The sequence below is a fragment of the Pipistrellus kuhlii genome, unplaced genomic scaffold, assembly GCF_014108245.1.
Source record: "Pipistrellus kuhlii isolate mPipKuh1 unplaced genomic scaffold, mPipKuh1.p scaffold_m20_p_1, whole genome shotgun sequence".
Classification (NCBI taxonomy): domain Eukaryota; kingdom Metazoa; phylum Chordata; class Mammalia; order Chiroptera; family Vespertilionidae; genus Pipistrellus; species Pipistrellus kuhlii.
This window is the reverse complement of record NW_023425404.1, coordinates 161,876,082-161,889,547: the sequence shown is the minus strand read 5'-3', so window position 1 is coordinate 161,889,547 and position 13,466 is coordinate 161,876,082. Positions and strand designations below refer to the sequence as shown.

Here is a 13,466-nt window from a genome sequence, read left to right as displayed (position 1 = left end):
ACAAGAATTTTTAAAACATGCAATACCTGACTATTTAGTCAGGGTTACTGGCCTTTTATCGCTTAAATGGTCAAATGAAAGATGCCAGCTAACACAACAATAGCCATCTGATGTGATGTGAATGAACCAAAAGTATATCCATTTTTTGTTAGATTGGCAAATGCGTGTGTGTGCTTGTGCACGCAAGCGCAGACTTCAGTAATTAACTTATGTATTCCATGAGATGAAAAAGGTTGGAAATCTCTGGTTTAGCTTTATGGTGGAATTTTATAAGACACTATGCACATACACTTACTTGCATGTACATATAGATATGAATGTCTAGGGAATAGCCATGATGCCTTAATTTTCTAAAGCAAACCTTCAACACTTAATTATTCAGTGAGATGTTATTTATAGAATAAACATTTGGACTTCCTCATAGTATGACCAGATACTATTTGTTCACTGGAAAACACCAAGAGGCACTATTCATACAGACTCACTACATTCTGTACAGCAGCCTTCATGACCCTGCAGCTTTGTTCCTACTACTACGGTGGAGTAGTAAACACACTGAGCAGAGTCCAATTTAGTGACCTTTCCTACAGTATGGACTATTCGGCTCATCCCATTGTCTCTCAATTAAGTCTCTTTTCAATTATTAAGGGAAGAGTGTGCTAAGAGAAAAGTATGCATCTAATGCCTGCACTAAGACACATTCCATCAGGACACTACTTCTCCAATATATTTTCATCATAAAGGTATTATTTTAATCCCAGCAGTAATAAAAATATATCCTCTACAAATGCAGAGGTCTTTCATACCTTCTGTCAATCCAAATGAAGACAAAGGTCATTGTGCTCTGAACTAAAATAACCACATATTCTTCAAAATTACATAAACAACTAATCATACAGAGCAAGTTGCTTTATAATACTAGCAAACACATTTTTAGATAAGATTTGTATTGTAAATATTTTAGAGAACAGAATGAAATGTACTCAATGGGTTATATTTGTTTCCATAATTACATATAGCCTCACCTTATAGTAAGAAGACTGCTTAAAAAAAAAAAAAAGTTAAGGTAAAATTAGTTAGAACTTTCCTTTAAATCCTATTCTGAATAAAAAATAATTCATTTTCCTGACAATGTTAAAAGCATTCCGAAACATAATTTTGACTTAATAAAACGTTGTGTTTATGTGTGTGTGTATAGAAATGTAAATTACATGACAAAACACCAACCATACACTTAAATAAAGGAGACACAATACATATGAGCTGATGTTGAAAAAGGAAATTTTTTAAATGGTGCAATGTACTGTTAGAGAGAAAAATTAAGCAGCATCACTGTGATTTACAGGTAACTTCCCTAGTTTGGTTTCCCTGGATTTATAATAAACCCCCATTCAGGCCTGAACAAGCTTGAACAAGTCTGATTCACATTATATATTGGATTTAGCAAAAACATGCACCTGAAGCTACCCAGGTGGGACTAGGGTGATGTCTCAATATTTGGTTTTCTCCTCAGTTAATACACATTAACTCTCATTGCCTCTTTAGTACATGCATATCATGATGAAAGCAAGTGCAGGTTCATAAGGATAAATGATTTTTTAAGAAAAAAAAATCTTCCTTATAAGCTGTTCTTTACTTTCACATAAAGGACTATCTTCTTAAAGAAAAAGAAAAAAAGCCATTGATAAAAATCCAAATTTAAAAGGGCAACTCACAGCATTGTGGGCAAAATGAGAGTGTTTTCAAGTGAAGAGGGAAGACTGTATGATCCAGTTTCAATTTAAAATAAAATTAAAATAAAAAGAATCTCCAAGTGCAAATTGCTCTGAAATAACCTTTTTGTATTAGCTCTCTTTCCCCGCAGTTGTTTTCTTGGCTCTACTCCCTGCGCATCCAAAAATGACCTGTAAATGTTTAAAAACAAACACGCCGTGGCAATGATATGTAAATAACACAGTAAACCAAGTCCTGCAGCTCACAGATATTTCCCTATGGAGTGCATATGGCTGAACTGATTACCGGAAGAATTTTTAAAAGGCAGCTAAAAGTATGCCCGAACAAGTCTCATCTACGATTTGCATCTGAATTTTATAAAGCAAGTGGCATTACCATTTTCTCTTCATGGAGGGAAAATAACAGTAGAGAGGCAGATGATAATCATACCAATAAAGTTACATGCAAAGAGATCATCCCTCGGCTTGAGTTGTTAAAAAAAAAAAAAAAACAACTTCTGAAACTTCTGAAAGCAAGGTGAATAGGAAATACTGCACTGCATGTAAGATACTTTCTATTAAGGATGTATAGCCAATAAAATAGAACATCTATCCTCGTTGCCAGCCACTTTAAAACCCGGAGAAGAGAGATATCAAACCAAAAAAGAAATCATCTCCATCAATCAGCCAAGGAAAAGGCCGCCTGCCCATCATCCTCGGAGGAAACGCCTTCCAGGACCCACCTGAGGCAGACAGCGCCTGCGGACGCGCAGGCAGGCCCTTACCTTGGCAGGTGCCGTTCTTCTCCTCGTAGCCGGCCTTGCACATGCATTTCCCGATGGGCACCAGCCACTCCCCTTCGGCGCTGCAGTGCATTCTGGGTGGCTCCTCGGTCACCGAGTGGTTGACGCAGGAGCCCGCCACCTCCAGCAGCTGCGAGGAGTCGGCCCCGGTGATGGTGTCGGGGAAGACGGCCAGGTGCCGCACCACCGAGGGGCAGCGCTTGTAGTAGACGCGCACGGAGACCAGCGCGATGCAGGCGCCCAGGTCCTGGAAGGCGAGGTAGAACCCCGCTTTGCTCAGCGGCCCCACGTCCCGGACCTCCGTGTTCAGCTTCATGACCCGGTCCCCGAGATCGAGTTCCGTGAAGCTCTCGTCGGCGGCGATGGTGTCGATTTTGATGTACTGGTTCTCCTTGATATTCCTCCCGTGCTCGTCGTCCGACTCGAAGTAGTACATGTTGAAGGTCTCCTTGCAGGTCCCCAGACCCCCGGGAAGGCTGTTGCAGTCCCGCAGAGTGAACTTGAGCTCTATGAAGATCCGGGAGGCGCCTTCGTTAGAGATCCAGCTGGTCAGAAGCCAGTTATTCTGGTTCTGCTCCATGACTTTGCACACCTGGTAGGTGTGGATAGGGGCATAGTTTTCATCCACTTCGCCGATCTCTTCCCACTGCGTAATGGAGAGCAGAAAGCCATGGTTGAAAATTAGACAATAACCAGAAGAAAAAAAAATAGTCATTTCAGATGTGCACATTAATGTATACTTGATGTATAGTTTTGAGAGGAGGAGCTATAGAGCAAGTATAAAGTTAACTAAAATAGTAATTTATGATCTCCAAGTGTAACTCATATGTGAACATATATGAATAATATTACCCAGAAAATAACACCAACATGTATTTCAGTGTAAAAATAAAATATAGTTGAATGTGTATGCAGTTAACAACAAGGGACAGTGAAAGAAAAATATGTATATTTGGAACAAAATATATAAACTGAGAGGTAAATGAAGTCTTAGAGTTAAAAGAAACAATATTTGAAAGACACCAATAAGAAAATAGCAGTAAATGAGGAAAATAAGAAAGGAAAATGTGACAAGTGAAATCACACTTATATAATTCTGACAGGTTACAAATGACACATGAATGTAATAAAGCTTGAAAGAAAAGTCTTTAGTTTATAGTTAATAATGTATCTTTATTTCTTTGAACCAATCTGTGTTGGAATTTTTTACCAATTAGATAACTAAATGTTTATTCATAAGTTTATCCACTAATATAAACCTAGAGACATATATTATAGAGGTAAAAATTACAGATCAGTAATATGCAGAGCCTTGTCATCTCAAATACTGATGTGCTTTTATATCCTGGGAATGCATTAATTATTTTTTTTTTTACCAATGCATCATTTTATGCATGACCTTAAGAGTTCTAAGTATATACTAAATGTAGAAAACTTAAGTATAATTTATACAGCTTCAAAAAATATTACTTGGTCAAAGAAGAATCTAATCCAATCCCTTTCCTAGTAAAATACTACTATTTTGAGAATCTTAATCATACCCTGTCTGAACAATATAGAAGCAATTGTTTTCTTTGTAAATATTTTACTATAATTTAAGAAATTTCTTAAACCTGTGAAAAATCTGTGTAGAGAAAACTATATGTAATTTTTAACTCTTTAAAATTGGCTGTGAAACACACAGAGCAATCCTATATAAAAAAGCCAAATATCCTAAGTATCCAGTTGGCCGTTGAACCAATCAAAGTGTAACATGCTAATGATATGCCAAGGCTCCTCAATCCCTCACTGCACTGACCCCCGGGGGAAAGACAGTTAACCAGTCAACCCGTCTCTATGATATTCACTGACCACCAGGAGGAAGACACACAGACCTATAGGTGAGTGTGTTGTTAGGGTCTGGCCAATCAAGAGTGAGCAAGATGGGCCAGGCATGCTCTGGAGCCCTCCCTTGGTCCCACCCTGGCTGGCCAACCTTCTGTGTCCCTTCCCTGTCCTGATCATGCACCAGTGGAGTCCGCTGGCCTGGACTGTACTCTTTTGCAATCCAGGATCCCTCAGGGGATGTCAGACCAGTTTTGGCTGATCCCACAGGCCAGGATGAGGGACCCCCACTGGTGCATGAATGCGTGCACTGGGTTTCTAGTGAAACCATAATGACTTTCAATAAATCCAGAATGTGATTTCAGATATCAATGGAGATAAACTTAATAGGATCTCATTGATTCAGACACAAAATTAAACAAAGCATTATTTCCTAGTTCTGTTCAACTGACAAAAACATGACAAATGTGGAGTCCCAGGGATGCCCATAAATCATCTGCCTCTGATGGTCCCTCTCAAAATTCTGGCTGCCATTAGACAGGCATAGTAAAATGTGAAAATGAGGGAAAACTTCTGAGCTGCTTAAATTCACAAGAGAGAGACATCAAGATTTTATCTCTAACAACCTTCACATGATGGTGTTATGGGAAGCCTTAGTTCATTGCATTTCATCTCACTTTTCCTCTCTCAGAATTTATTTAAACTCCTACTTAGCAGTTTGCATTTATAACTCAGCCTTCTATTTCAGCACTCTGTCATTAATCTACTTACATTTTTTTTCCTGATGCAATCCAGGGATCAATCTCTTTATTATACTTATTAATCATGAATGTCATGATTAATAATTCATGAAAAAGAGCACCACCACTAACCAAGTGAAAACAATAAAAATAACATACTGTAATGAGATTAATTAAAATATATTCTTTGAATTAGTAAAATAGAAAAAGCACTGAAATGTTCTCAGAAAAACAAGAATATCAAAATGCTACATTATCTTTGTTTTATATTTCAATTTATAATAGTCTTCTGATACAAAACACAGGAGATTTCAAATCTTTGGCTTTAATTCATGTGGAGAACTTCTATTTCTGCAACATATATTCCAATAGGACCCTGCTAACAAGTAAAAGGAAATGGACAAAAGGAATTGAAACAGCGGCTTCTTCCAAAGTTATACAGCAAGCATTTCACAGTCTTTGCCTGTACAAAGTTGAAGGTACCACAAATATTATTAAAAATGCAAGCCAAGAAGCGCTTGACAAGACAGTTTAATACTTAACTGCTTTGGGTGATAATTTCAAAGTCTGTGCATAAGTATCGGCTTCTCTGAATATTCTCAATTAAGAAGAGAAAAACTGTAATTTTCTTTGATGTTAAAATTGATTATGACGGTATTTTATTTATTTTCATTTTCTTTTCTTTTCTTTTTTAAATATATTTTATTGATTTTTTTTTACAGAGATGAAGGGAGAGAGATAGAGAGCTAGAAACATCGATGAGAGAGAAACATCGACCAGCTGCCTCTTGCACATCCCCTACTGGGGATGTGCCTGCAACCAAGGTACATGCCCTTGACCGGAATCAAACCCTGGACCTTTCAGTCCACAGACCAACGCTTTACCACTGAGCCAAACCGGTTTCGGCTTTATTTTCATTTTCAAATATCCAAAATATAAATGAAGTCTCAAATTTTCTATGTCTAATGAATGAATAGAAATATTTTAATTTAAATAACCATGGCCATAAGCCATTCAAAGAATCAAACATATAATATATACACATTTCCATACATATCTTCTATTTAGATAAATATGCTAAGAAATGGACAAATACATTTCATTTATTTTAAATTGGCTTAAATAAAACGTTGAGTTCTCCCAAGATTTCCTTCCCCCCTTTTAATATAAAGAGAATTTCCTGTCATCATCGGGAAAATCTTACCTATAAAAATGAAAGATGGAGAGAAAGTAAGTCATTAAGAACTTAAGAATCTGGAAGGTATATTCTTAGACACTTCTGCAAATGTCATATCCAGGAGATTACTGTCACATAAGGAAGGGCCCTGATAGAAAACAGTATTTTCTGCTCAATTGTGTTGTGTTTCTTATAACTCATGGTTTAATAAAAGTATTTGCTAATCCTTTGATTACTATAAATGAGGTGCCTCAGCATTTTGAAAGGGTGCTCACTGATTGCAATATGGAGACTGCAGCCCTGTTCTTCCCACCCTGCTCTCGGCTTCTGTGTTTGTTTCCTCTAGCTGCACAGAAAGCTTGGGCTGGCTTGATTTCTCTCCTAGATGCCTGGGCTTGATTCTTTTCCCACTGGACACTGAAAAGTCCAGGTCATTTGCATCCTAATCCTATGCCTGGCCAGGCATCACAAGTCAGCCATATTCATCAGAAGAGTGGGAGAGAGAAAGGACTTATTTTCATATCCACATGTGCATATGGAGTTACCAACTTTTGCTACCTAAGCCATTAAGAACTATTTTCTCCCTGTCTGCCACTCATTGCTCTATTAGGTTTCCAGCTTTTCCAAACTCCTAGGTCTTTTAGCTTCTTAGTATCATCATTAGCCCATACAACCTTTCCTTTGCCTTCAAAGCTTAAAAACACAGATTCAGGAAGCAGCCCTTATATTATTCCCCCAGCCCCAACACAAGATAAGGAACCATCAAATGAAGAAAATTGATTTTGACCTTTCAAATGATCAGGAGTGCCTAGCATCTAGTTCTGTTTTCATCATTGTGTTTCTGTGTACTTTGTTGTTGTTTTAACCACAGATCAATATATTAAGGTTGAATACAGAGGTAAGAAATTTTGTTGTAAAGGCCTAAACAGAAACACCTGATTGCTCTTATACAGAGGAAAAAATCATCAGCCTGAAGTCTCAGTGTTAGTCCCAGCTCATCTATCATCTAGAGCAGTGGCTCTCAACCTTTCTAATGCCTCGGTCCTTTCATACAGTTCTTCATGTTGGGATGACCCCCAACCATAAAATTATTTTTGTTGCTACTTCATAACTGTAATTTTGCCACTGTTGATGAATCGTAAAGTAAATATCTGTGTTTTCCGATGGTCTCAGGCTCCACAGCAGCAGTTCTCAACCTGTGGGTCACAACTGATAGCGACCCACAGGTTGAGAACTGACAGCAGAAAGGGTCTTAAAAGACCTGATTCCACTCCTCGTTTTTGAAATGAGAAAACTGAAGACAGGAGAACATAAAGAAATTCTCCAAGCTCACAAAAAGCAGGCTGAGCACCTCAGCAGCCCCACTGCCTGTCTCACACGTATGGATTTCTGTGCGGGATTCCCAGGACTGCACTGATTGCAACTATGCTCGGTCGCAAATAAATTCACAGTTTCTTCAGAGATCAATCCTACCTTCCTTTCTTCTTTCTGTCCTAATTTGTTCTTCCTTCCTTCTCCCTTTTCTTTCCCTCCCCCTTTCCTTCCTTCCTTCTTATATTTCTATCTCTATGTAACTTACACTCTGAAACACAGATAGGAGGATAGAGACATTTTTATCTTTTTCTCTGCTATAACTCAGAGTCTGTCGCCACAGGGCACAACATATGGCATTTGGCAGAGATTTTGTAATGAATACAAAATATTAAACATATAGCCAACCCTCTTTTTCCAGAGATGCACTAATTTGAAATAATTCAAACGTCATAAATATGATTTGTCTTTTGCTTGAACAAAAATAAATCTGATTCTTTGTAAAATCTCTGAATTTTATAAGTTAAAATAAAAAGTATGAATTCATATTTTTTAAAATAGTCTTCAGTAAAAAGCTCTAAGCATTTAATGCATTTTCTTATTCCAATCATTTGTATAATTATTTTGTATTTAGTTTAGTATATTAACCTGTAAAACAATTTTTCATTAGCATTACATTTTACCAATTATAACTTTCAGTTTAATTTAGAAATACAATATTTTGAACACGATATGTTTTAAAATATGTGGGTTTTTTGTTTGTTTGTTTTTTCACTCACTAGCTTTCTTAATTGTTCTGTATAAATTAAAAGCCTGAGAGATGGCATATCAGTCAGTGACCCTATATTTCTTATTTCAATAAAATGAAATTAGGATTATTTTAGTGATTTTCTTTGGCAGAGAAATGTTACAATATGGCACAGTATCAACTGCCTCCAGCTTCACTCCGACATGCCCAAAGCATAACTAAGATCACAATGTTTTGTATAATTTCTTTAAAAGGCTCCAAAAAAGAATCAAAGGCTTTCATTTTATTGAAAATATTGTTAGATATAATAGTATTGTGATTTTCACTGTGTGCATTTGTTTGTGTGCATGTGTGTGTGTAATATGTTTCCTAACCTCACTGAAGATATCCTGACCTAAAATTATTAACTTCTGTTTGAAAAAAGTATTACCTCTCATGATCTTAGCAAGTGCCTGGGCAATAGTTTAATGGATTAGGCACTTTACCCATTTCATTCAGTGAGCAACACATTCTAATTGCTACCTCATAATAGTTTACCTTAAGTCTAGAATTTCTAGAAGTTTCCTGTTATTGCAAAAATCAAGTGAAATGCAATATTAAAAAACAAAACAAAACAAAACAAAAAACCAGAAACTTCAAACACACCAGAAATCTTTTGTTTTTCTTCTTCTTAGAATCTAAATAATTATAGTAATTTTGATTTCAGATTTTTCGTTTTATTATTTCCTGTATTTTTTTTTCAATTTTGCATTACTGATTAAAATTAGGAGAAATATACGCAAGAACCCAAGTAAATTGCTTATTTTCTTCAGGTGCATGATGTATGATTAGTATTATTCTTCCCCATAACATTTATAAAATGTACTATGCTTACATACACTCATTATGTTTCCTTCCTGTTGAAAGCACAATTGAGCTCATTTGTCTATGTGAGCATGCAGAAGGCTGCTATTGCCTAATACATATTCAATTCAATCCAGGACATTTATTGTGAGAAAAACCGGCCAGAAATTCCTCAAAGCATAAGTGACTTAGGAACATGATTAATAGCAGACAAGATGAGGAATCCTATTATTTTTGGGACTGACTTTTTTTCCTGCTTGTTATTATTAACTCTGATGTGTTACTGCTCACTACATGCTACTTCTCATTAGGAATAAATACCATATTAGTAAGACCTGTGCATGTTGGGTCAAAATGTGGGGCCCTAGTCCACCTCTTTGCCCAGGGGATGTCCAACTGCCTAAATATTGAGGTTCAAATAGAAGAGCTAACTATTATACATATTGGTTCATAATGCTTTGAAAGATATCTTGTTGTAATTCAAAATTAAACCTGAATGTGTAAAACTTCAAAAGTAATACATACAGGAGGAATAGTTTAGAGCTACAGCTAGCCAACCCATATTTGAGAAGATTGCTTTCTCCATTATCCACCCTGTACATGACATAAACTGACAGAACACAACAACATCATTTTGCAGATAAATAAACTGAGGCCCAGAGCCACTGACACACTAATTAGTGCTTGATTAATATCTGTAGTCAGAATCTCTGGTATTAACAATGTTTTCCTTCTTTGAGAAGTTAATATTATAATGCATATAATAAAGTGGCAACAAAAGAGAAAATTTTTCAATATCTAATAAATAAGTATTTATGTGTTCAAAAAATAAAATCCGCCGAAACCGGTTTGGCTCAGTGGATAGAGTGTCGGCTTGGGGACTGAAGGGTCCCGGGTTCGATTCCAGTCAAGGGCATGTACCTTGGTTGCGGGCATATCCCCAGTAGGGGGTGTGCAAGAGCAGCTGATCAATGACTCTCTCATCGATGTTTCTAACTCTCTCTCTCTCCTCCTTTCCTCTCTGTACAAAATCATTAAAATATATTTTTTTTAAAAAAGAATTACAAAAAATAAAATCCTATCCTGGCCAGTGTGGCCCAGTTGTTTGGGCCAATTGGATTCCAGGTCAAGGCACATGCCTGGGTTGGGGGGGGGAGTTAGGGAGCATGCAGGAAGCAGCAGATCTATGTTTCATGCTCACATTATGTTTCTATTTCTCTCTCCCTCTCCCTTTCTCTCTCTAAAAATCAATTAAAATTATTTGAAAAATAGAATTGTTAGTCTTTGTTGTAGAATTAACAGAATCTACCTGTTCTTAAACAGTTTTCTGAGTTTGGGATCAAGATCATGCATAGTTCATTGAGCAACAGAAATATCGTGTTTTGTATGCACAATCACAAGGACAGCATAGCTTTAAAAGAATGAAATATATAATATGTAGTTCCTATTTCAGAAATTTAATATCTCTACTATCTATGACTTCAGTAAAATATATTTATCAAAGATAATTTGAACCAACAATCTTGTTACATTTCCACAATAATATAAACATTTCATCAAACAAAAGCTTGTTATTTAAAACATCTTTAAAACTCATGAGTATGGAGAGGATCCAAGATGGCTGCTCGGGTAGACACCTAACCGCAGCAGCACACAACAATTTCAATGGAATACAACAAAAATGTAGAGTGGACATCGCCCAGAGCTACAGGTAGTCGACTGACTGAAAATTCTACAACAAGAAGGAAAGAGAAAATCAGAAGGAAAATCAGAGGAGCTGAAAAAAAGCCTAAGGTACGGAGACATGCTGCGCGCTCACATGCACTCGCGCGGAGAGTTCGCAGCCGGAGAGGAGGAGAGGGCTGGGTGCTGCCTGGAGTTCCCTAGCAGGAAGGAAATAAAACCCCCAGCCTGGGCTAAACCCCTGAACCGGCAGCGCTGACCCCCAGTTATGAGCCAGACCCTGGGGACCCAGGCTCCAGCGGGGGAGATGGGGCTGTGAGGCGGAATCCCAAGCAAGCAGCGAAAAGCAGGATCCCCCGGAGTTGCGCGCACATTGCGCGCAGAGGACTGAATGTTGACTCTGATGCTGGATTACCCTAGCAGGAAGAAACAAAGCCTCCGGCGGCGCTGAGCCCCAGTCCGGACTGCTCTGAACCCCAGTCCTGGACCAGACCCTGGGGACCCAGGCTCGGGGAGGGGGAGACGGGGCTGTGAGGCGGAATCCCAGGGGAGTGGCGAAAAGCGGAGCCCCCAGAGTCGCGCGCACTGTGCGCAGAGGACAGTCTGTTGACTCTGATCCTAGACTTCCCTAGCGGGAAGGAGAAAAAAAAAGCTCCAGACTGGAGGAATGCGACAGGGAGCAGGAGCCCCTGCCGGACACCAGCCAGCCGGGCGCCAGCAGGGAGCCGGGTGATGGGGCCCCCAGTGGGGGGGGTGGGGGGTGCCCCTGAGCCTTCAACCTCTAAGCACGGGCAACAGAGCCAAGGCAGGGGGCTGCTTCCTAGGCGGCACCGACCCCGGCAACAGGCTGGAGCAGCGCGGGAGCCCACGGAGAACAAAGGGGTGCCACAGGCCATCCTGCTGAGCTCCCAGGACAAGGAGGAAGAAACCAAAGTTCTCAATGTGAAGAAATCAAGTGAGAGCAAAAGATAGCAAAATTACTTAAGAAAGAATACAAAGAAGATCTTGAAAAATCAAAGACTAAGTCAGAACTCAACTCACCAGCCAACATTGCAACATAAATGCATTTAAAAAAAAAAAAAAAAAAAAAAGGACAGAATGTTGGAACAGTGGCGGCCAGGCCTAGAGTGCCCAGGCACAAAGCAGCAATGGCCAGGCCACAGAGCAGCAACAGCCAGAACCAGAGCAACAACAGCCAGCACTGGAGCAGCCAGACCTGGGGCAGTGGCAGCCAGGCCTGAGGCGGAGGTGGCCAAGCCCAGGGTGGCCAGTCCAGGAACACCCAGACCCGGAGTGGCCGGGCCCGGAGAAGCCGGGCCCAGAGCAGCCGGGTTGGGAGCAGCCAGGTCCAGAACAGCAGTAGCCAAGCCCGGAGCATCCAGGCTGGGAGCGGCCAGACTCGGAGCAGCCGGGCCCGGGGCAGCCGGGCCCAGAGCAGCCAAGTCTGGTGCGGCCAGGCCCGGAGCAGCAGCTGCCAGGCTGGGAGCGGCCAGGCCCGGAGCACCCGGGTCTGGTGCTGCCAGGCCCGGAGCAGCGGCTGCCAGGCTGGGAGCGGCCAGGCCCAGAGCAGCGCCTGCCAGGCTGGGAGCGGCCAGGCCCGGAGCACCCGGGTCTGGTGCTGCCAGGCCCGGAGCAGCGGCTGCCAGGCTGGGAGCGGCCAGGCCCAGAGCAGCGGCTGCCAGGCTGGGAGTGGCCAGGCCCAGAGCAGCCGGGTCTGGTGCGGCCAGGCCCGGAGCAGCAGCAGCCAGGTCCAGAGCAACTAGGTCGGGAGCGGCGGTGACCAGACCTGGAGCAGCTGGTTGTGGAACGAACCAGAGCAACAGAGGCCAGGCCCGGAGCAGCCAGGCCCAGAACAGCTCGCTCCTCACCTGCCCCTGCCCCACTGCGGCCTCTCAGACATGGCTGGAAACTTTTGTGGGAACTTTAGGGTCTGCTGAATCAAGTGATGAAGGCTTAGATCTGGATGTGTTGAGTTAGTATAGTGCTGGGGTGTTGATCTGTGAGTGCCTTGGGTGGGGCCTGGATGAGGCTGGTTGACCTATGTGGAAATATCTTTTGTGTGAAATGTATCATTGGGCATGTGGTGGTATTATTGATATGAGAAAATGCTAAGTAACTGATTTACTATCTGAAAAGGGATTTACTATCGGGGAAAGGGAGGGAGGAAGAGACTGAACATAAACTGCACCTATGGATGAGGACAATGGGGGATGGGGAGGGGGCGGAGGGTGGGGTGGGAACCTGGTGGAGGGGGGAAGAAATGAGGAACCTTTGTAACAATATGAACAATAAAGATTGATTTAAAAAAATAAATAAATAAATAAAATAAAATAAAAAAACCTCATGAGTATGATACAGCAATATCATTAGAAATAACTCAACTAATTTTCTGTGTATGAAGTAAAGCTGAAGTCGATTACTTTATAGCCTGTGGAATAGAACAAATATTTATGGGATCAAATTCAATTCAATACATATCAGAAAATATAATGTTGTCTGTACTCTCTGGTCTTCATTCCCCCCTCATTTTTCAGTAGATAACATTAAACTTCTGATATAGGCTTTACAATAGCACCCACAAATCAATTCTATTCACATTTCTCATTAATTGTGTTCTTGTAATCA

The 13,466-nt window shown here is 40.4% G+C and overlaps 1 protein-coding gene across 7 annotated transcripts in view; it reads right to left on the bottom strand.

Moving 5' to 3' along the window:
• EPHA5 (EPH receptor A5) overlaps positions 1-13,466 on the bottom strand; it is a 299,923-nt gene that overhangs the window by 227,108 nt on the left and 59,349 nt on the right. For all 7 annotated transcript variants that reach the window (XM_036415115.2, XM_036415125.2, XM_036415123.2 and 4 more), the window contains exon 3: positions 2,498-3,161. In XM_036415115.2, coding sequence (XP_036271008.1) covers positions 2,498-3,161 — 664 coding nt within the window. The remainder of the gene's footprint in view (positions 1-2,497; positions 3,162-13,466) is intronic.